Genomic DNA, 25,121 nt, shown 5'->3' with positions numbered 1-25,121 from the left:
GAGGCATTGATCTATTTTAAATAAACATGTCAACACCTGCTTTAAAGTGGCAAACATTGATTGCATGAATATAATCGGCACCCATCCACTATTATCACTAACAGTAACTTTTGGAATATATTCCATTTTTACCCTGTCAAAAGAGGATTATTTTCATCCATTGGGAGCATAAATTACATGCCACAATCATTAAAAAAAACTAAAAAGCGCATGAAAATATGGTTTGCAGGAACAGACAACAGGAGCTGAATTTTCTGCTTTTAGGTGGACCTAACTGCCTCTGGCCTAAGGCTTCCAATCTATTATACTCTTATTGTTTATTAATGTTGCTCTTCTTATTTCCCTCAGGATGTTCACTGCTCTAATATGGATGTTGCAGGGGGTCTTAGTAAAAATTTGATTTATGCAAATTTCCACACAGTAACTGGAATGCTGAAAGGAGGCTAATTAATGCATTCACACCAGGGGACACCCTAGACATCTCAAAAAAAGTATCGACATCCAATCTTGAAGAAAATAAACCATCACTTAAGGCAGTAGGTTTCAAACTTATTTGGTTGAAAGACCCCTTTTAAAATGGACTAGTAACGACAGACCCTCATCCAAATTATAAAATACTATATGAAAGTGCTGCACATAAATAGAGACATCGAGTACAAATGCAGGGAAGTTATGCTGAACCTTTATAAAGCTCATAGGTCCCAACTAGAGTATTGCGTCCAATTCTTGTCACCAGACTTTAGGAAGGATGTGAGGGTCCTTGAAAGGGATGTGCCTGCTTCTGACTGCAGAGTAAGTCTATTCTTGGCAGTAGCCTGGAAAAAGCAGTAGCTTGGACAGAGCAGGAGCCCAGACAGAGCAGAACACAGGGAAGGCACCAGGGGAGCAGGTGGAAGAGAAGGATCCATGGGGAAGCAGATCACAGTGAGAGCAGAAGCATGCAGAGAGCAAAGTTTGGAGAAAGCAGAAGCCCAGAGAGGGTACTACAGCAGTAGGAGAAGAGCAGGAGCATAGGGGGAGCAGAACACACCTCCGGCTGCCACTCACTTGTTTACTCTTGACCATGGCGTTCTGGACAGTCTCCTACGTTGCCCACCTATTGGTGGGCCCCATGTTGCAGACCCCCAAAAGTTCTCTGCAAACTCCAGTTTCAGAACTACTGACTTAAGGCAACAGATGTGCAGGTCCTAGAAAAGTTACCATCAGAAAAACTATATATTTTTATTTTATTTATAACTTCTTTAGGGATAACTACCAAATAAACACACTTGCAACTGCAACTGTCAAATTTCAACTTACCTTAATTTTTTGTGCCTCAAATTCATGCACCAACAGTGGAGGAAAATAGAATTGAATAACTGTTAATCCCACCCTCCAACTGATCTGATTGTTTGTGATCTCGAGTTCCATATTCTCATTGATCTACTGGACAGCCTCTTGCTCCACCTCCCCTAGTTGCTACTGATTCATAATCCAGTGAAAAAGCTGATTGATTGTAAAATGCTGACAGTTGGATTGAAATGTTCATTCTCTTAAAAAAAAAGTTAGTAGTTACCATATAATCAGGATTAGAATGATTGGCATTATGAGACCTGGAAATGCTACACTGATGAAGTAAAGTGCGCACCTCTGAATTTGAAATTGAGGGGCATCATTTGGACAGGAAGCTTTATCTTGCAATTAGCTCAAGCTGTAACTGAGAGTTAATGCTGTTCTGGGAAAATTGATTCATTCCCAGTAATGACATTCCATATATTATATATACACACACACACTTCCCAAAATATATAGTGACAATAGATACTACCTCGAGTTCACGCAATAAACCTCAACGACTGGATTTCCTCACGGTGTCAACTTGGTTCAGTTTTTAGCACTTTCAGGGCAAAGTCAAAAAGCTGTGTGTGGGTTCAAGCCACTCCAAGGCTCGAGAATGTAATCTAGGCTGACGCTGCAATGCAGTACTGAGGGTGTTCAGCACTGCCAAATGTGTCATCCTTTGGATGAGATGTTAAAACAAGATCTTTCTGCCTGTTCCAGTGGAATAAATGTGAAAAGATCCCGTGACACTGTCTAAAGATAAATAGGGAGTTCTACCAGTGTTTTGGATAATATTTCTTTTTCAACCAAAATCACCACAAAAGTATAGATTAACTATTATTGGTCTTATTACTGTTTGTGATATCTTGCTCTGTGCAAAATGACTGCCACATTTGCCTGCATAACAAGTCAATTCAAAAGTAGGTCATTGCATATGAAACATTTTTGCATTCCTGAGAAATGTGATAATGCAGATAGATAAACTTTTTTTTCCATTATTCACAAGTACATAAAATAAAATCCTGGAAAAATATGAGTTCATTAGTTTTGTTGCAGTTTGAAATAACAATATGTGGCTTTGTTATATTTGAGCATCAAGTGACCTTCCTTCCTGGCAGCATGCAGAAAAGCTAACTGAGTACATGTATAATAGAGAAATAATTGAGCAGAGGAAATGTTTGTGGGTTGATGGATAGTCCTCTAACACATAGGGATTGGAGTCTCTTATGTTTCCAACCTCTGAGGACTTGGATGGGTTAGCCTGCAGTGTAACAAGTAAAATGAGGTCCATTCCCAACTATGCAAACAGAAATGACTTGCATTTGTACACTGTTCACATAAAACAATATTTCACAGTGCATTTCTATGTACAGTCACAAAAAGATCGAGATATCAGAGGTGCCCTGAGGTTAAATTGCAATAGAACTGACTAACTATTGAGTGTATGATTACGGAAAGGGTAAACTGATAGATGTGGATACACGAGGACCACCTCGGGGAGTTATAAAAGAAGCTTGACACCAAAGAGGCAACAGAAAGTTCCAGGAAGCCATCATTTTAAAACATTTTTGATGATTGCAAATTAACTTATCAGCCACCATTTGAGATTTTTTCCAACTAACGTTTTTATTTCAGATTTTCATCCTCCACAGTAATTTGCTTTTGAATCTGTTTTTTTCCCCCCACATAATAAGATGGCTTCCCCTGAACCTTAAAAAATTTCAAACTATGTTTGATAGTGAGAATTATGTTCCAAGAGTCGGGAATACAGTAACCAAATGGTTAAAGCCCCCTATGTTGGCTATTATTGCTAATTGCACCAATGTAAAGTTAACTATAGGATACAGTTTGCCATGATGGTATCATTACGAAGTGTTGACATTTCTGAAAGGCAACTGAACATGCACACTTTGTACTTGTGCTGCAAGTGGCTTTTTTAGGCACTGTCACTTCTGACGTTAGTAAGATTCTTCAGTATTTTTTTTAAAGAGAGGCAGCCACCCCAAACAGCTGGCAGGACAAAATAGCGTCTTTAAAGTATCCTGGCACAAACTGGATGGATTAAATATACATAGAAGAAATGTTATTTCATTATAGCATACCATGGGATAAAGCATGATAACGCAGCACGAATCGCATCACGTGTTACAGTCGCACTTGTACTAAAACATCAATTCAGTTTCCAGCACTTGATTCAATCACAGGAACCTGTGGCCCACATGAAGTTGAACAATTAACGCAGTCCACAAATATACTGAGGAAGTCTCAAGTGTGGTATGGATTATAGAAAGTAGTAATCATTCCATGTTGCAAAGTTTTACAATAACACATTTTATACTTCATTACAGTACTAACTCTCGAGGCAGAATATAGACAAGGGTATATACCCTCATCACGGGACAAAAGACTGGTGGCGACAATCAGGAAAGGCTACTACTGGCTGATGGCCTGCGCTGATAGCATACAGATCGGCCATGATTTAATTGAATGAATGGCGGAAGAGGCTAGAGGGGGCTGAAGAGCCTACTCCTATGATATCTCTGCCACATCCCAACCATTCCCACAAACAAGTCAGAAATGTAATTTTTAACATTAGTTTTCACTACGGCTTAGCCGAATGTTGAGAAAGTTGCATAGCTAGAAATGCAAGGTCACTCGCCCTTTATTTTGCAAATGTGCAGTTCAAGTTTGCTGTCAATTCTTGGAATCTGTTGTACAAAAAGTGCATTTTAGGAACAAAGATTACACCTCATCACTCAATGATTTCCACTAAAAGCAAATTTGCAATATCAATGGGATATTAGTGTAAGAGAGAGAAAACTGAGATCGTGTTTCACTCATGTTTTGTGATACTATGCTGAACTTGTCTGTATGCTTCTGTCTGTGACACAATGTATATGAATCACAGATTGAATATGATGGCCTGAAGTTTCCTGGAGTGTTCAGCATAAGAGTGATGTTAGGCATTTTTCAAAGAAAATTTGCATAATTAATACCATCGCTACGCCTGAATTTCCTCCAATTTTTCTAACAATGGTGGAACAAACTCGAGGGATTGAATGTTTATTCCTGTTCCGAATGTTCCTAGCCCTTAACGCAGGCAATATTCGCTGAGTATCACAATCTGAAAATCGTTTATCTGAATCCATCAGAAAATATAGTATTGACACACAGGTAATGTCAGAACACGTTGCGTACATGACAGGCAGTAACGCAGTGTGCAGTCAGTGAGTGCGAACTGATCGGATTGAGCTGGCTCCACTTTAACAATGTGTTAATGCTGTGGTTACTGCAGCCATCAATCACCCAGTCCACAGCTGGCATTACTAATCTCCAGCCCTATCAGCTCTTAATTATCTAGCTGGCACTCAGCTCGCTTCTGACAATCTCTTCACTCATTTCAATCTCTGCATGAAATATAGGTTATCTCACCAATGATTGTGTATATGCGCGTGCAGGTTGCATTTTTTTTTCCACAAGTGTTAAGACAGAACGTACTAATGCTGCAGGCATGAGTGAATAAATAATGAATGTGGTCTCTTGTGAGTAAAAGAACAATGTTGTTGCAATATTCCATTTATTATACAGCCATTGTTTGGAATGGGTGTGGAGCCTTGGAATGTGGTAGTGATTGTTAATTGATTAGTAGCATATGTCTATTCTTCCTTTCACTGCAGTTAATGAGCACTTTAGGTCCAAAAACTATCCTAACAATTTCGAGAAGTGAAGAATGGCAGTATATTGTTTCTCAAGCCTGCTGCACAGTTTCACATTTACAATATCCACCTTCTTGGATTGGTAGGTACAAAAAGATAAATGACATCAGTATCCGTTATAATTCCTTCGACTAGTCTAAACTTCGATATTCATGAAATGTAAATGAACACAAATCAGGAGAAAAGCATAATGTTCAACAAAAAAATCATTTGAGTGATGGGAAGATATAAAAACTATTTTAAAAAGCATAAGCAGTTTTGAAATAGTTATAATGCATTTTATATTGTTAAACTGATACTTCAAATGTGTTATCCCTGCTTTTGATATCTTATACTGCTTTCCAGAATTGAGATAATCACATACTTCCTTTCAAGAAATAGACAGGAAGGACCAGTTGACCTATTTTCATTTCAAGTGTTCTTAACAAGTAAAATAAGTTGATGACAACAATTAGTCCCAAATTAAAAATATTCCGCACACAGTACAGATTAACCCCTGAAAATGTATTTTCATTTTTTTTAGTTACAAGGAAAAAATTAATATCTAATTATTGTGAAATGAATTATTATTCTTGATCATATTGAGCTTGCTAATTTGTCAATTTTCTCCCCACATTTTCTGAAAGTTTTGATTCTCTTGCTAGGGTATGATTGCATAGGCATAGGTCACCCTCTAGTATTTCATTTGGCTATTTTTCACAGTGCCAGCAGACTATTCAATCATGAAAGTAGTAGGTTAAAGGGTCGGCACAACATCGTGGGCCGAAGGGCCTGTACTGTGCTGTACTGTTCTATGTTCTATGAAAGCATCACAGTCACTTTGAATCCCATCCTTTATTCCATGTCCACCCAAATGTACTTGCAGTAGGAGTCATTGGATTGCAATCACGAGTGGGAGCTTATTTTGTACCTACCCCACAGTGCTCAGTTTGTAGCTCCCCTACCACTGGTCCAGATACCTGAGGTCTTTCTATCTGTATTGCTCAGACATCCATTAAATAAACAAACTGAGCAACAAGGAAAAAGCTAATCACGTCCTTCTAACAGATAAGTCACCTTTCCCAATCAGCCTACAGACATTATAGCAGAAATAAAAACAGAAAGTGCTGTACATACTCAGCAGGTCTAGCAGCATCTGTGGGGAGAGAAACAGAGTTAATGATTCAGTCAATGACCCTTCAGAACTGGGAAAAGTTAAAAATGTAATAGTTTTTGAGCAAGAAGAGAGTGAAAAAAACAATAAAAGGTAGTCTGTGATAGAGATTAAGTGACAAAGGAATTAGTTATGCAAGGCCAAAGGGATTGGTAATGGGGTAAGAAAAGCTTGATTTCATGCAGCTGGCGAGGTTTTGACAGCAGGCCATAAAGGAAAGAGGAATCGTGCCCTGGCCATTTGGGGGAACCCCTGGCTGTATTTAACAGCACTCAGATAGTTAACTGCCTGGTGCCAGGGTCCCAATCTCTAAGGCCAGGGATCCTACTTCCAAGAGTTGCTGGCCAATCAGAGGGCTGGCAGCTCAGTCATCCTAGCAGTGCCACAGGGAGCGGTGGCCACTATTAATACTGCAGTAGGCCTGGGACTAGGAGCAGCCATGGAGCCTTGGAGAGCAGATAAATGGAGAGGGCTCACCAGGGCCAGTCCCTGGTGAGGAGCTGGAGGGGTGGGTTGTTGAGGGCAGAGGGGATTTGGCACAGGTGCAGCCTTTGCCAGGGGGCCCTCCGTGATCACATTGCCCAAGCAAAAGGCCCCCCCACCGACACTAGTCCACAGGGATGCCACCTGGTGTTACTGGGCAGACGCCCACGTGGCTGAGGGCCGCCTTGCGGTACAGGATGGGGCCCTTAAGTGACAAAATTGATGTTGGGAAGGCAACAGGCAGTCCGGCCCTACACCATGCCCCACCCCCCAACTTCCCTTATTATTTTATGGGCCCTCAACTCTACCTCACCCATCCCTAGAGGGCTGATAAAATTCAGCCCAAAGAAACAAAAGAGGAGCGGACCAGGGTGTCATGGGATCCGGGGGGCGGAAGAACAGTCCCTTCAGAATGCATTGATCCTCAATCACGCTGAACACCCCCTCCCCATAGCACCTTTTCATGCAAGTGCAGGAGATACAACACTTGCCATTTTAACTCCTCTCCCCTCACTGTCCAAGGGCCCAAACATTCCTTTCACATTAAACAGCAATCTAGGTGTCCTTCTTTCAATTTAGTACACGGAATTCGCTGATCGCAATACAGTCTGCTGCACATTGGGAGACCAATGGCAAATTGGGTGACCGCTTTGCAGAATAGCTCGGTTCAGTCTGCAAGCATAACCCCGAGCTACCTGGTCACCTATCATTTAAATTCTCCACCTTGCTCTCACTGACCTCGGCCTACTGCAGCATTCCAACTAGGCTTAACGCAAGCTCGAGGAACAACAACTCATCTTTTGATTCGGCCTGATTACAGTCTTCTAGAGTTAGCATTGAGTTGAACAATTTCAGATGGTAATCTCTGCCCCCTTTTGTTTCCTTTTCTTTGCATTTTCGGTTTTCCTCTTGTTTTTGCTTTTGGATGGTAGCACACCTGCTCTATGTACACCTTTTCTTTCTTTCCTTGCCCCATTGCCACTCCTTTTGACCCTGCATGACTAACTCTTTTATTTAATCTCGCCTGTCTTCCACCCGATCACAGACCTTCCCCTTTGTTCTTGCTCAAAACCTATTACATCTCTAACAAAAGGTCATCAACCTGAAACATTAACTCGGTTTCTCCATAGATGCTGCCAGACCTGCTGAGTATTTACAGCATTTTCTGTCTTTATTTCAGATTTCCAGTTATCTGCAGAATTTTGCTCTTGACATTATAGCAGATAATCGCTTTAATGGGAAAGTTTTGATTTGTTTGCGGAGAGTTTTCCTGCAGCTTGGTTTCTGGAACAGCTAGGTACAGTCTACTGTGAAATTTATCTTTTAAGATACTTTTTCTAGTCCCTGAAAAAGTTCACACTGCAGAAAATGTGATGCAATATGCAATACTGTAATAGCTCTTGTGGCTTTTTTCTAATTTTTAATGAAATTTTAAAATGCATTTGTGGCACAGACTGCTTGCTGGTATAATGACATCACTGAACAGAAACATAGAAAATAGGAGGAGTAGGCCATTTGGCCCTTCGAGCCTGCTCCGCCATTCATTATGATCATGGCTGATCATCCAACTCAGTAACTTTTTCTGGCTTTTGCCCCACGCCCTTTGATCCCTTATAGCCCAAGAGCTATATCTAATTCCTTTTTGAAAACATTCAATGTTTTGGCTTCAACTACTTTCTATGGTAGCCAATTCCACAGGCTCACTATTCTCTGGGTGAAGAAATTTCCCCTCATCTCAGTCCTGAAAGGTTTACCCGTATCCTTAGACTATGACCCCTGGTTCTGGACTCCCCCACCATCGGGAACAGCCTTCCTGCATCTACCCTGTCAAGTCCTGTTAGAATTTTATAGGTTTCTATAAGATCCCCCCCTCACTCTTCTGAACTGTGCAGAGTTTGCAAGTTCTCCCTGTGACCGCGTGGGTTTCCATCGGGTGCTCCAGTTTCCTCCCACAGCCAAAGACTTGCGGGTTGATGGGGCAATTTACAATGGCCAGTTTACTTTAGCATAGGTAGGTGGTAGGAGAATTGAGAGAAGGTGGGGATGTGGTAGGGGACATGGGATTAATGTAGGATTAATATAAAAAGGGTGGTTGTTGGTCGGCACAGACTTGGTGGGCCGAAGGGCCTGTTTCAGTGCTGTATCTCTCTATGACTATGTCCAGGGAATATAATCCTAACCGACTCAATCTCTCCTCATATGTCAGTCCCGCCATCCCAGGAATCAGTCTGCTAAACCTTCACTGCACTCCCTCTATAGCAAGAACGTGGCACTTTTCACTTGGAAAATAGCATTCCAGTCAAATGAGCCCCATCCCCATTCTTATCATTTGACCCAGTCAACAGAGCCTGTTAATATGCACAATATCATTTTGATTTTTAAAAAAGTTATTTTAAACGAATGTGAATACATTCAGTGGCCGTTTGGGAGATGCTGTTTTCTCCTCTTGGAGCTGGTCAACTTTCGAACATTAGAATTTTAGAATGCAGGTGGCCACTTTAAAGAGGTATTAACACCAAAAAAAAAGATACAAAATTGGAATAATGAATAATAAACTCATTAACATTTCCACAACAAAGCTGAATCCAATTATGATGCATGGCGTTGTGAAGAGTACTTGTGGAGAATTCTATCAGCATGAAAGCTTTAATTTGTGGCCATAAACGTGGCACTGAGAAACAAGAAACCATTCCAATACTTCAGACAGACTAATTAATTGATGTTTGAATTTTGCCTTGGCTCTCCTCTGGCTGATTTTCACTCAAAGGAACACCCTTAAGATTACAATTGGCATTTGGCAAATTCTTTTGTGTCCTGATATATATTAGCATTGCACAGGCATTACTCCAGAATAATAGACTGTGCGCACAGCACGTATGCATTAGTCACTGTGAGTAATAGTTGTACAATGATTGGCACATCAATTCTATGATTGCTATAGGTATACTAACAATAGCAAATATGTTTAATGAAGTTAGGTGTATAAAAAGCTTTCAAAGTCAAAACGTATTGATACCTTTTTAAAATGAACAAGGACAGATGAAATTATGTGCAGCCCTTTTCAGTTTATAGTAATAATGTTCGAGTGTAGCTCAAAGCTATAAATGCATTATTACGATTCGTTTATAATTCTAGTAAGGCATTATACAAACCTGTATTACAAATAAGCCCAATTTCTAGATCAATCACTTGTAAATGGCATCGAACAGTTAATAGTGGTCACCCGAGTAATCCTGACACGGCGAGCCCCGCCGTTTTAATACTTGTTCCATTAACCTTCAGTAATCAGTTTGAATCTTTGTATCCTACTGAAAAGATTTCATTCACACTTCACTGAGCTAAACATTCTATTTCAAATAAAATGATTTCCACCGCACAATTACTAAGACGAAGGCAGCAGCACACTTTCAAATTTTGTAAATTAAGTAGGCAATTTAATAAGCCATTACCGGCACAATCAGACAAACCAATCACACACACAAAAGTAAGCCTCGGAAATGGTAGCAGCTTTTTTTTTCGAATAAAATACCAATTATGAGTCACACGGACAATCGGGATAGAAAACTTCACTTCGAACAAAAAGACCTTTCGGAGATTGTTGTAGGACATTAAAGACAACCCGGGGGGAAACGTTATATTAGACGCGGGATTCTCGACACTCCGCTACTCGCCAAATGCTCATTCACCCCCCACCCCCACTCTGTTCACCAGACTGCTCCCACTCACTTCCGAGGGTTGTCAGTCCACTGAACTGTAGCATTTAATACAGTACAAGACCGGGACAAAAGCTCACACTCGCCGCTTTATCGACTAGATTTCTCTGTATTCATTTAGCATCCAAATAACGGCGTGTTGATGGTTCTGCCTCTTTCTGTGTGTATGGCTATTTAAACAGTGCTTTGATCATCACTGTCAACTCAGCCGCTATAACTGGCCCGAGACTAATATAAACGGATTTATCGCTCTATTCAACGCTTGTTTAAAATCATTCACCAAAAAAACCCTACAAGTCACTTTACTATGTATCCCCCCCCTGTCTAGGAAACACACATGTAAATCGGCGGTTCGAGCATTCCTTTCCAGAACGAGAACCTTGGAGCGGGAATTACCATCAGTCGAGTTAAACCTATCTCAAACACACCACTACCAATTTTACCGAAGCTTTCCTTTTCTCTGACTACCTGACCCTCCTCCTGTCGGATGCGCCGGGATACGATCTGTACTAGGAGTGTATTTGTGGGCAAAGTCGCGAATGCCACTACAAAGTGGCAGTAAGACAGGGCCACCTTATTAGAAATGGTATTGGAAAGCGTCGCCCTTTAAAGCGCGCGATCCATAAATAGTCCGCCCTCCATGCTGGTCCATTAAGTTAGTTCAAAACAGCCAATTCCATTCTTTTGTGGGGTGGACGCTTCCTCAACTGAAGGAACAGCCAATCTACCCAACCATCTTCTGTTATTTACAACCAATAAGTTGGCCCAATAGAAAGTGACAGATGTTTTGCTTGAAGCAATTCAATATTAAACTCCAAGCACGTCTCAAACTGGCATTGGATTCAACACTTTTAGGAACTCCATGAATTTGCAGTCTAGTGTGTAGATCTTGGCTAAATTTAAACAATCTGTGGGGTTGGGATTTACCGATCCTAACTTTAAAATTAAATGATTTAATATATTTAATCGTATAATGGAGATATGAGTTTATAAATAGAACTGATGATAACGATGTATTCATTTCTTAAACCAGTAGATGATGTTTGTAATGTTAATTGTAAATTGTGTAATATTTTAATGGACCACCCGGGAATCGGCTAAGCAGCCTTTCTGGACAATTGCAACTCATCTTGATCGCTGGATATTCTATATATACCTATATATGTGTACATGGATGGGGAGGCAAAGTTATAACCATTGCACAAAAACACCAGTCTTGTTATCGTAGTGTTGGTTGAGAGAACTTCGCGCTGAAAGGGGTAAGGGAGGGAGGAAGCTTGTGCTAGTTTTGGAGTTCCACAATTTCAGATTGAGTTTTGGAAAGTGTGGCTGATGAGGTCACAGCTCAGCCATTCAATTCCTTGGAAAACTGATACCGGTGCTTTTACAAAATCAAAATTATATGTCTTGCTAAGAAGCATACGGTACACCTTGCAAAAAAATAGGCAACAAACTTGCTGCTCGTTTAAAAAGGATCCCTTCTACGGCGCGAGGAACAACTAAATGAACATTCTTCTTGTTCATTTAAAAAAAAATAATTTAATTGTTTTAATTTGAGGTTTGATTCATATTCCATGTTTTTTTTAAACGCAGAAAAGTTTGTTTTATAATTGGATTACTTTTTACATTTGAATAAATAAGGAAGAAAATTCTTTTGCACTCAATTGCGGCTGATCGCCTTCATTTATCGGCATAGTAGTGTGTGGAGTGTTTATTTACCTCAACATTTGCAGTCAGGAATATTCTTAAAACAAAACATTTCAGATTGACACTTCAATTGATGAAATCATCCAGTGGCTGGGACATTTGTATTAACGCGGCATTCGGCATTATGATTCGACTCTAGTTACCATCGCCCTCTCTTCACGCACCACAATCACCAACTTCGTTCAACCCAAGCCATAGAATAAGACTTCGACCTTAGATTTCGTCCCCGGGATTCACATTACACAGAAAACGCCAAAATAAAAAGTAACGTTTTATCTAAAAAGTGTCAAAGTTGTTTTCCGATGCCAGACCTCTCCTATTCCTGAGGAAAGCTCTGCAGTGACCCACACTGGTCACATTTCGAGAGATTTCCACTAATTGAATAATTACTTCCCCGTGGATATAATCACAGGTTTTGTTCGGTAATACCAAAAAAATACAATAACGCAGGCTCCCTTTTATATAAAAATGTTTTCCTGTATTGTTGCCAAAACCTGAAAATTAATAAAACTGAATATGAAATACATGTACATTTAAAATAATCTAGAAAACGCGCAAGTATTGTTATAAGTCAATCTTTCTACAGGGAATTAGAAACTTGAATGCAGATAAATGTTCCAAAAACTCTGCAGATCTTGCCCGGTTAAATAATACGAAGTATTCAGTAGATTGTTGATGGGCAGCAAGTTCCGTAAACTGTCAGGTACAACGGAATTAAGCACTGAATTCCCACCAAACTTTTAGGTGTATGCTGTAATATTGATGTGTGTACAGAGCGTTAACTAAACAGCAAGAATAAAGTTCAGTCATTCACAAGAACTAGGTGCCCATAAATGTACCCTCTAATCAAACATTAGTCTCACATTGGAACAGCTCATTTTATTATTCCACACGGTGAGTTTTAATACAAGTGACATATTTTACTTTTATCAATGTATTTTAAGGGAACCTACACGGATATTTATATCCAGTAACAACTCATTACCAATCATAATTCCAATGTAAACTAAAACCCAAACCCATGCTATAACTGTTATAATTTCTCTGTTAATCTAGTTATTTCACATTAGCATTTTAGGAATACGTTAGAATCTGACAGCAAAACTTTTTCCCTCTCTCAACCACAATTAACCGATTTTATCAACCCATTGGATTTTCCAAAGTATATTTACCAAGAACTTTACTCTCCATCCCACCCCCTCCATAACTCTAAATTGTATGTCACTCCCGAAAGGTGAAACTAAGTCTGTGTCTGAGTTAGACATAATTATTATTTGTGTGCAAGATCCTTTCCTCTTGAAACCCTTTAATCTCAGGGGTTTTGTACAGGAAGTAAATGAGATGTAGAGATAAATTTGTCTGTACTCGTACAACTGTCTATCTGTCTGTGTGTGTAAATATTTAAATAAAAGGCGAGTTTCTAAACTCAAACCCGCATAGACGAAATACGATTGTGAAAATGTCATTTTCTCCTGTCATTCTCCTGACTTCAGTCTTCCTGCATTTCTTCCTGTTTAGTTTGTATTTTAGTTAATTAAGTAATTTCATTCTCTCAACCTACGTTGAGTAGAAGGGAGCTGTAATTCACAGGTACAGTTGAAGGCAAAAGAAAAGTCAATAATATGCTGAGTATCTCAACACCACATATCAACCCAACCGGCCAGTTGCTTTTATATGATAGTTTAAAAACTATCAGCAGTGTAAAACAAATAACACCCAACAACAGGATAGTAAACCAGATGTAAAAACTTCTCCCAAATTGGTCTTTGCGTGGTTTGCAAATTTCTTCATGTAACCTTCGTTGAGCTAAACTATGGACTTCAATTTAAATAGTTGTCAAACTTTCATAACTTGCTATACAATCTTGCCTTAAATATAAATACTTGGAAAGGTGATGTCAGTAAGGATTATGAATCATTCAATTTGTCGTTTGAGAACACACTTCACAATATAAACACATTCTCTATTTACTGATTCGGATCTTACAATATAGGTGAAATTTCTTCCCTTCCTGCTAGCTGTGATTTTCTTTATAGCTCCTCTGTGAATCGATCACCTCACGGTGCCATGCATCGATTCTCAAAATAACAGAGGACAAAAATCTGGTGTAAAATAATTCCCCGTATTCCTGCCTTGTTAACGTTAGAATCCCATCCTATAAACTTTCTCTCCTCATTTTAACCTCTGGCTCTCCATTAGATTGATTTTATTTTATTGCAATAATACTTATAATGGCGTTTAAATATTAGAGTATAACATTATGAAGCCGTGGCTGAAGTTGTTTGATGTGTTCGGTTTGATAAATGAATGTTGTTAAATTGCGCCCTTGGCCACCTTAAAAGATGATGGAAGCGCAGCCTCTTGCTGTACAGTACCACCCACCCGGTGTGTGCTAGACCGTCTCTAATACTTCACTGAGGAATAATGTTCAGATCGCTCTTTTTAATTCTTACCTTCATTTGCAGAATGAACAATCGATTGTGCCGCGCAGATAACACAGCAGAAGATCAGAGAGAGAATGCAGATTTGGAAACCCAAGGCCATTTTGGAGCTGTGATCGGTTGTGAGTGGAGCATATCTCTGTGAAGCATGCCAGCAATGATCTGAGGGAGCTGTGATCGCCGTGGAAGTTACCATGCACAGCTTTCAGGGTGATGTCAAGTTTGACACTACAGATAAGGAGGAGTCAGCATTGCCTTTCTACTGCCAGCAGAGGGCCGCGACTGGGTCCTAAAGCCCACCCATCGCAAAAAATAACAAACCATCTGGTTAGGATATTTAAAAATTCAACATTTCTAAACCGTTTGCCTTGATCTCTTGGGTGGTGGTGCCTTGATCTCTTGTTAATGTTTAATACAATCACAAATTAGGTATTTTATTGCTGACATGGTGTGTATGGTGGGGGTGGTGGGAGGTTAGGTGATGGGGTGGGGACGGGTCCCTGAACTTCAATATAGTGCATGCTGGAATGTTTATATACAGGATGAAGTACTATTATATTCCATTAAGCCCTTTTCCCAGAACACCTTTACTCTCTCCCATCATGGTCTTTTCCCTAGTTATGACTCCTCTCTTTGCTCCCAAAGGGTGCAGACAAACACTCAATTGAGTTAGCCATCCGTCATCAGATCTGGCTGGCCTCACTCTCCTCAGCCAAAGCTACTCATGACTCCCGAATCACTCTGGAGAACAAAGAAAACCAACTGTCTTCTTTTCTCCAGAGTTCTCCGGGGTTCCGAAGAAGGGTCACTGACCCGAAACGTTAACTCTGCTTCTCTTTCCACAGATGCTGCCAGACCTGCTGAGTGATTCCAGCATTTCTTGTCGTCTTTTCTCTACTACCAACATATTTATGCTTCCCCTCCACCCTCTCCTCGAACAACAACAGTGAGACTCGTGTGTACTACTTTGTCACTAAGATTCTGTTTGTCTCTGCTGCTTCCCTCCCTTTCCCTTGCCAACAAAATCAAACTGCCCCTCCCTACCTCTTGCCTGCCCTAGTCCTGAACCAACTTCTTTCTTTTGTTTAAACCTTTTCATTCCCTCTCTAAACTTATCCATGTGACATATCTCCTGTTCCCTTGATCTCACTCTCACTAAACAGTTGCTTACCCAATTTCCCTTCCTGGCTCTCATGCTAACAGACATAGTGAATGGCTTCTTCTCCTCTGCTACTGACCACTCCCTTTCAAAATCAATGTCATCGCACCCCTCCTCAAAACCTATCCTCAATCTCATGTCCCTGAAAATCATTATACCATCTCCAACCTCCATTTCTTTGGCTTGATGCCCACCTTTGGCTGATTAATCCTCTGTGAAGCACCTTGGGATGTTTTTCTCCACTAGAGGCTTCATATAAACACCATTTTTTGGTGCTTCCAAAACAATATTGCTTTTTTTTTACTTACTATCCTTTAAGAATATAAGTTATTAGTGTTTATCAGTGCCCATTCTTTTACTCCTTAATATTGAGTTGCTTAGATGAGTAACTCTCTCTACCATTAGTAGATAAGTCATTGTAATCAAGCCAATAGATTGCCTAATACAGTGGAGATGAAAGCATGCATTCTTTGGAGTTTAGGAAATGGTACTATAGCAGGTCTTAAATTTACACTGTTGTGTCCCATTTCCCTTTCCCCCTATCCAGCTACTCAAAGTAGTAAGTAATGTTTAAGCTTGTCATACTGGAATTGGAATCTGGAGCTGATTAAAGCACTGTGCTGCATTTGACGCTTTAATCAGCTCACTATCCTGTATTTCAGCATTAAACACACCAGAACATTCATTAGAATCATGTTAATGCATAGTTAAGCTACTGGCTAACAATAATTATGAATCATTGAAGATATTGGGATTGAATGACTAATCCTAAATTCTTAAAGCAACAACATAAAAAAGACAGAATAAAGAAGGGGCATTCTGTGGATGAATTACTGTTAACAGGAAATCAAAAGTAGCAACATGCTAAAAAATTTGAAATACAAAAACAAAAATAACGATTTAAAGATAAAAGTAAAATTGGGAGCATTTCCTGACTGTAGTGAATGATACCTTTTAATATTGGGAACTTAAACTCACTTAATTGATACTTGATGCTTCTCTATTCTCCAATCCAGCGTAAATTGACTGCAGCCTTAGTTACTCAGATCTGAAATATCAGCACACTACATGCATTATAATATTTTAATATATTTCTTTAAAAAAGATTGCAATTCTGAAATGTATGAGCATGGGCATTTTATAACATTTGGTTGATAATTGAAATAAATCACTCTGGAAGGGCGTAGATTTTTCCAGTAATATATTGGAAGATAATACAAGCACAAAGTTACCTTTAAATGGGACAATTATGATAAATGTCGGAACATAAACTTTCAAAACCATGTTTGCTCTTACTTTTGAAAAAATAGCCCGTGCTTCACATGAAACTTCTACTTGTTGCAATGACTCTGTTGTATTTAAGCTAATTCTAAAAAACTGTGGAAGCATCCTTACTCCAAATCAGAAGAATGCAGTTAGCTGTTGTATGAAAAACTCTCTAAATTTACAAATAAGCTGTAATTTTTGTAAAGTGCCATGCAGAAGGTAGCTGTGTTTATCCCTTCAAATAGTGACTTTTTATTGATCCACAATGGAAAATGTGAACAGTTTAACTGTAAAATTAAAGTGGAAATAAAACAATCTAGATGTTGTAATGTTGAACTTTGTAATAAATCAAACAGTAGGTAGCATTAAAAAATGTAAAAATGTCTCAATTTCCCACTTTTTTAATGTAAAACATATACCACTACACATTGTGAAAAATTTAACTGAAGATCATGAAATGAAGGCTGAAATTTAATGAGAGATTCAAAACATACCATAAATTTGTGACATATGCCCATTTTTAAAATAATATGCATTTAGTCATTGTCCACCTTTTGTGCTTTTATATGTTTATTATAGGAATAATGAAATAAGAGTAAATTATAATGATTGAGGCCTGCGCAAGAGTGTTATGGTCTAATCACTGTAGAATAATGTCATCATAAGATTCACAATAAGGGAATTATTTTGTAGTAGAGAAGTGAAATTACAGGGCTATTGAGACTAAATGCATTTTTACCTTTGAGTTGATGTGGGGAAGCAATGCTCCCTTCGCTTACTTCCCTTCGCCTGCTTCTCCTATTTACCTTAGTCACAACTCCAAAACATGGCATATTTGAAGGGTGATTTTCAAATACAGGCCTACATTTTTTGCATATCTATTACTTTGTATCTCATGATGTTATGTCCCAGGTTTAAAATCCTTTTTGCATCTTTGGTATTATCTCCCTTAATAAATGAAAGACTTATATTTTAGAAAAGCCTCCTTCAGCTGGAGGAAGAGCAGCACAGACCACATTTAAATATAAGAGTTTACATACAAAGTGATGCAGAGCTCATTATGTGCATCTCTGTGCTTGCATCCTGATGTGCAATCGCATGGTGATAAAAGCAAGCAGCCACGTGGAACCTGCTGCATGGATTTATCAAGCCAGAATAGCAGGTACCTAATCTGACAGCAGCACCAAGACCCATGAAAATCTGCTTCTGCAATTTCGTAGTGTCTCTGGAGAGGAGGTCCTTTACATTTTGAGCAGCAACGATGGGAGTGGGTGGAGAATTGTGCATCTGCCATTGATACTCAAGATAAGAAAACTTATAACACTAAAAAGTATTATCAGAAAGCAACCGTTCATACCTGCTGGCTTAATCTATAAAAGCATGCATAACTGAACACTGGAGTACCTTTCCTAATGTATCATTCAGCAGCACAGTTTGGAAATAGTGCCATAATTAACCCATTTCAGTCACATTTTAAAACAAACCTTTCGTAGTATATTTTCATAAAGTGGGCTTCAGGGCTCTAACTCTCTCCAAGGTATTTATTATTCTCATTGTAGACTGCTTGAGCCATCCTTCTTTATTCTCACCTTCTCCACAGATGAAACCCACTTGGGAAAAGCAAAGGACATTTCTGTTTTCTCTGATACTCATTGGCACTTCATTATAAATAGGCACTGTTTTAAAAATTTTAAAATAAAAGCTTTCTGTTCCTCACCATAATTATCTGTCAGAAATATAAATTAGGCATGAATCACAGAACATCTGTTTTAGGTTTTTAACACATTTTTTTTGAATAATTTTGTTATTAAATCATCTGTACGAGTGAAGATTTTATTTTTGATTCAATTTTTGCACATTTCATTGGATAAATAATTTATCAAAACTTTATTTTACCATTTTTATTTCTTTTCATTTTAAGTTTGTGTTTTCCATGCAGGGTTGCACGAAAGTTTTTGAAACAAAGGATAATCTGTCAAGAGTATTGAGAACTTGACTCCCAGCTCCTGGTCGATTTTTAATCAAAATGTTGCTGTGTCGCTCTAAACATGTCTGACATTAACATTATGTTGTGTGGTACTTGTATATATAAGCATTTGGCAAATCCATATGTAATTTGTCCCTCCACTATCTTAAAAGCGGCATTAACCCATCGATTTTTAAATGGGTTACTATCTCTGGTAAACTGTAAAAGAGAGCAAGTTGAATAATTTCATCATAAAATCATTATAAAATTAATACGGGAATTTATTTTTTACTGTGGCTTACCTGCCTTGTAAGTTGTAAACTTGCAAAAGCCAAAACTACAGTTCTTATCAAGAGTTTTCTTATCTAACTATGAACTCCTATTAAATATGCAGTAATGATTTTTCTTCTGAAATTGGGGTGTAAAGAAGTTACTTCTTGTAGTTTTACCTGGTATCTAATCTGAGCTGTTTCTGACCTAGGCATTACCAATATTGACACTGGGAGAAAATGCTGAAAATGTTCCATTTACAGACACTCACATCTTGATGAACTTTATTCTTACTTAAAGGAAAAACAAATAATTTGTTATATATGTGTGTCCTTGTTGCTTAAAGCTTCTACTCTTCACAGTATTCCTTTTTTGGACTGGTGTATCTGTGGTATGTTATGTAACTCGGAATGGGAGGCTAGTTCATTTTATTCAAAAATCATCTAGTCGGTTTCAGCTTATTTATGTATATTCAAATTAAATCATTAAGAAATCTTTGTTTACTCAAAATGATTTCCGAAACTTGGGTGCCCATTGAAAAGTAAATGGAATCTACTCATTGTAAATAATATTTGGATGTTGTTCAAATCTACTAATTTATATGAGAGATTCTAGATCCTTTATTTTTATTGAATTTTATGTCAGGCATCATCACAGTTTAAATAATATATGTATTCTCTTCAAGAAGTTGACATGCTGTCAGGACTATGGAAGTAACTGTGGTGGTGAGAAGAGAAGCCATTGTAGGTGATTCTCTGGCTACAATTGGATAGGTAAGGGTGGAATCAGGTGAGGGCAATTCCATTCAGCTGGACAACAGAAAAGAAAATTTGGAGAAGGATGGTGTGGTGAACCATCTCAAACACTGCAGAGCAGTTGCGAAGAACAAGGAGAAATAGTTTTCCCTTGGTCACAGTCACAGAGGATAACATTTGTGACTTTGATTTGGGACATTTCAGATCTGTGGCAGGGGCAGAAAACCAATTGGAGACATTCAAAAATGGAGTTGCGGGAAAGATGGGCATCGATTTGGGAGGCGACAACATGATTGGAGATGAGAGGGATATAGTGTGGAATTTTGTGCTGGTGGTGGGGGCTCGGCATGTGGGGAAACCGAAACAGAAGGTCTGTCAAATTTGGTGCCAATCAGGCACTTATCTGGACAGTGGTTGGACTTCCGTATGATTTAGGACCCCACCGCCAGAAGTTCTAGTCTTGCAGAGTGCAGAGCTGCGCCACTGCAGAGGCGGTAGCTGCTGCTGTAGCTGCAGCAACCAGGCACTGAGGAGCGTTGCTGGAACCAGGCTCAAGGTAGGTCAGGGTGGGAGGGGTCTCGTGGGGTGGGGGTTGCGGGGGAGGGTGCAGGAGGGGTTGGCAGCAAGTGAAAGGGAGTGACCCTCAGCGGGCTCCCCCTTCCTGATGCTGGGTCCCTCGTTCAGGCACTAAGTGCCTTTTAAACAAATGACTCCCCCGCCACCCCCTGGACCCCCACAGCCGGAAGCAGCACACACGTTTTTTTGTACTGTGTGGCGACAGGGCCACCTGCTGCATGGGTGATTGTGGCTGCAGTGGGAAAAGGCCCTTAATAAGGGGTTAATTACCCAGTTGGTGGTGGGGCGAGAAGGTCATTCACATGCCTTCCCACCCCAGACTAAATTTTGAAGGAGGCGGGATGATGGCGGGGTCTCCATGCCTCCAAACCCACCACGGGGGAGAGCATAAAATTCCACCCATATTGTCATTCTGTTACTACACCATAAAATTCTTTGTTTAAAAATGTCCTTTCATATTGTAGAAAAATCTTAGGTTTGGTTCTATTTGTCATTTGATTAAATTGAAATAAAAGATAAGTTAAGTAGAAGGTAAAGCCCTGCAATGTATTGGTAATGTGAGGACCAAACTACGGCTTGGACCTTTGGCTAAAGCAATCTGCCAGCTATTGGAGCAAGTTTACATTGAAAGGTGAAAGAGTATTCTTGTAACCTATTAAATGGAGCTCCTTAGTTTGTGGCACAAATCATGATGTCAAGAATTGATTGTAATATGACACTTATTCAAAGGTCCTTCCCAATAGGGCATCAGAAGCCTGTATCTCTCATTGTCCTGTCATTGTAAATTATTAATTGAGAGTTCATGTGCTACCTTTCACTTGTAGAGATTAACATGCCAAGGGAGTCACTGTGAAGATTAGGTACATTCTGGGCAGTTCTGAGTTTGGTATTAAAACTGAGATTGGAAGATGTAATATAAGTTAACTTTTTTAGAAGTAAAAACATCAGAAAAACTGCATTAGATTTCCAAACTAACAGTTCAAGTCTAGCGATTTATTAACAGTTCAAGTCTAGTCAATTTATTAAAACATTTATCCCCTGCGACTCATTTTCCTCAACTTCTAAAATTCATTGTCTAATAAGAAAATACTTTTTTGTTAAAAATTATAAATATTTATTTAACTTCCAGGTTAGTTCATACAAATACTCTTTCCCCCATCTATCGCAACAGGAAGTAGAGCAGGATAGCTCAACCCTTGGGCCAATCGGCAATCAAGGGCATCAACATCTGCACAGATGCTGAGACAATAGATTTCCTTATCCCTCTCAGCCTTTGATGAAACACCTGGCAAGTATTACTTTTCACAATAAGTCAATTTAAATTTCTGTTTTAAAATAAAAGAAGTGAGATTCCCCCGATAAATCAGGTGGAACTGCTCAACTTTCACTTTTGTCCTTGATGAACTTCATTAGCTTTCAGTCCTCAGAGCATTGACTGTAAAATTCTTCAGCTGACTTTTTAGGCCCTAGTAGGGGCGGGCATGAAGGCAGACAGGTGCAGAAGTTTGCACCGCCTTCTGGCTCCTTGGCTCCATCCGACCCCTGGGCCATTTTCCCATAGTGGGATGGGTGAGAGCGGTGGGTGGCAGAGCTACCTGCCTGCAAGCAGCGGGTAGCTCATTTACCTGGTTAAGGGCCTATGAAGGCCTATTGTCGGAGGTGGCTTCTATGTCCCTGGAGGCATCGGGGAACAGTGTAGCTGCCTGGAGGTGGCCTCCTGGTGGCAGACCAAGAGGCCAGCCTTCCAAGCAAGTTTAGAGGCCCTCCCTACCTGCTTTACTTCAGGTGTAGCCACAGACTGCCCTGTGGAAGGGTTCCCCCCACCACAAGGTGGCCTGGCTGCTGAGGCCATTTTTAAATTTAAATTTAAAGAAGTTGCATAGAGGGTGCCTCCATCTTGGGGCGCCCTTCCTCTCACTTACCTGGTAAGGCAGCCTGTTGCTTCTTCTGAGCTGCAGGGCCTTCTATTAGCCCTCCAGCTTCGAGAGCCTGCCGCCATCCTTAATTGAATGGTGAGCCCATTCTTTGGCCTCTAATAGGCCAATTCAGGGGAAAGTCACAGCCAAGTAACTGTTCCCCACAAAGTGTGGGCTTCTGATTCTCATTTGAGTATGACGGCAGGGTTCTGAGGCCCATGGGAAAATATTGCCCCTCATCTTCAAGTTTGTCCATGGCTTTGCTCTACCCTATCAGCCCGAAGTCCCAGCATACACCCTGCACTCTGCTGGCTCTGACTTACAGCATGGATCCTCTCACTCTATTGGTGGCAAGGCCTGCTGCTGCTGTGCCTCTGTCCTCTGGAATTCCTTTCTTCATCCTCTTTCTCTTATGTTAATATATTAATTGCATTAAAGCAACTAGTTAACAGATTACTGCTAGCGGATTGGAAGTACTTCATGTATGCCATTTTCACAGAGCTGTCCATATGGACCTGTCTGTGGCGCGCATCATTTTCATTTAGGTTTACGAAACATTCAAGGTCACAGCTCCTCTTATTCTTTCAGATTACATAGTGTTTATCCTTTCCTCTCTGGCTCTTTCCCTTCCACTTATGTAGATCATGTAGCTATACTGAAGAATTTTCATGATTATAATAAAACTCATAGATGACTGATTTGCTCTTGAACATAAAATGCAATTCATGACTTTCTGTCAGCATCTGAGTGCAGACTTAATAACATTTGTTGACATAAATTGAACCTTTTCATACTGGAAGCAATCCATACAAATATATCTGTATGTATGAAAGTGTGTACAAGGGACATAGCATTGAAAATGTACATTGCATGGGTGTAAAGACAGTCTCTGTCTGAGATATCATTACTCAGCTACATTTAGCCTCTGTCTTTGTGCCAATGAATGAATCACTTCTCAGGATAAAGATGGTGGCCAGCTTACTTTCATTGTAAACGTCAACATGTCTATTAGTCTAAGCGAAGGGATATTATAACTTCATGAAATTAAATTATGAAAATGAATACAGCCTTCCTGTTGTAATCCACTTAATTAGCCAGTCACTATTATGTTAAAATGGTATTTCTCTTTCAGTACGTAGCAAACATTATTGAATACAATGTGATATACATAGTTCTGTGCAATTTAAAATACTTAATGTTAAACATTTAACTGACAGTTCAATGTATTCAGCATGTATTCTGAATCATCACAGGCACTTTTTGCTGTAAAGTTGTAGACTACTTTGTAGAAGTTCATTTTGTAATAACCAAAGGCATCCTGAAAATAGGACACTAGGACCCGGGGGAAGTATATTTGTCCTCTGAAGATACACTGTCAGTTGCACTTCTTAAACAAGAGGGTTCACAGTGGTGTCTGGAGGACTGTATAACCACACATCATAATCAAACAAATCTGCTGCTTCAAAGCTTCAGCAGAGCTGCAAATTGGAGAAGGCACCCCTCATTGTTAATACAATACCACAGCTACAAAAAAATGTGTGATTGGGCTCATCTGAGACCCTCTGAGTACAACCAATAAGAAAAAAAAGGATGAAAATTAACGTGCATGTGATTGTTAGCCTGTTAGGCACTGATCATTACAGACTCCTTTCAACAAATAGAGTCTGACAGTGATTCAGGGAAGAATGCTTTTTTTGACCTACATTTTTTAATTCTCATATTAAATATTCTACAATCCTGTTGGAAAATATGTTTTGTTTTTTAAAAATTGCAATAAATAGTGCCATACAGATATCCTGCTGAGAGAAGTAGGGTTTCTGGTCACTGTTCTACCTCCCACCTCCAACAGGCTACTGTTGAAGTTGTAACGGTACTTGAACAATGAAAACACTATTTAAATAAACACCTGTTTAAAACAGAGAAGCTCTGGAAAAATGTCCCTCATCAAAATAACTGTTAAAACATTTAATTGCACAATTAATTTTTCCCTTAAAGGCTTTTTAATCTGTTTTTTTTGGATACGGCACTTGGTAAAGGTATTTATCACAGGTTCATTATTCTTCTTCAAACTATTTGACTGTTAGTGGAAAATAATTATATCACAAACTAAAAGTTAAAGGGCACTTTTCAGAGTAAGCCTGCAAGTAAAATGATGATTGGTAACTCAAATGAATCATCATATTGTAAGGGGGTGGGTGGGAAATGGCAGATGTATTTTAGATTCATGCCTCCACAGTGCTTATCAAACAGGATTTTCACTTAGTTGGTGTAAAGTATTTTAGTTTATGGTGAAAACGCACTCCAACAGTGAACACTTTCACACAATAAGAACAGGAAATACTGGAAATACACAACAGATTTAACAGGATTGGTAAAGAGCAAAGTTGGGTTCAGTTTTCCAGTGTGTTTCCATTTTTTCTTTCATTTTTGCACAGTATTCTGGTTGCACCTCAGTGGCTGTGCAAGCACAGCAGGGTGCAGAGAAGATATTTGTACAAGGTGAGCTATTATCACCTCCGTCAAATTGAACTCCTGCTAACAAGAGCAATTTGGCCTATCCCAGTGAGTTTGTGCCAGTGAGGTTTGTCTGTATTCAGAAATAAGAATCGTTATAATGAAGCTTTTAAACAAAGAAATTTGAGCAAAGAGGTTCAGACAAATAGAAGAGGGTTCTGTGACG

At 39.4% G+C, this 25,121-nt stretch overlaps 1 protein-coding gene across 2 annotated transcripts in view; it reads right to left on the bottom strand.

Annotated features, from left to right (window-relative positions):
• The window catches only part of epha3 (eph receptor A3), a 259,677-nt gene extending 244,940 nt beyond the window's left edge, over positions 1-14,737 (bottom strand). For both annotated transcript variants that reach the window (XM_068041049.1, XM_068041050.1), the window contains exon 1: positions 14,546-14,737. In XM_068041049.1, coding sequence (XP_067897150.1) covers positions 14,546-14,729 — 184 coding nt within the window. In that variant the 5' untranslated portion in view covers positions 14,730-14,737. The remainder of the gene's footprint in view (positions 1-14,545) is intronic.
• Between the last annotated feature and the right edge of the window lie 10,384 nt (positions 14,738-25,121).

Source organism: Heterodontus francisci, chromosome 10 (genome assembly GCF_036365525.1).
Source record: "Heterodontus francisci isolate sHetFra1 chromosome 10, sHetFra1.hap1, whole genome shotgun sequence".
Classification (NCBI taxonomy): domain Eukaryota; kingdom Metazoa; phylum Chordata; class Chondrichthyes; order Heterodontiformes; family Heterodontidae; genus Heterodontus; species Heterodontus francisci.
This window is presented reverse-complemented; position numbering and strand designations above follow the sequence as displayed.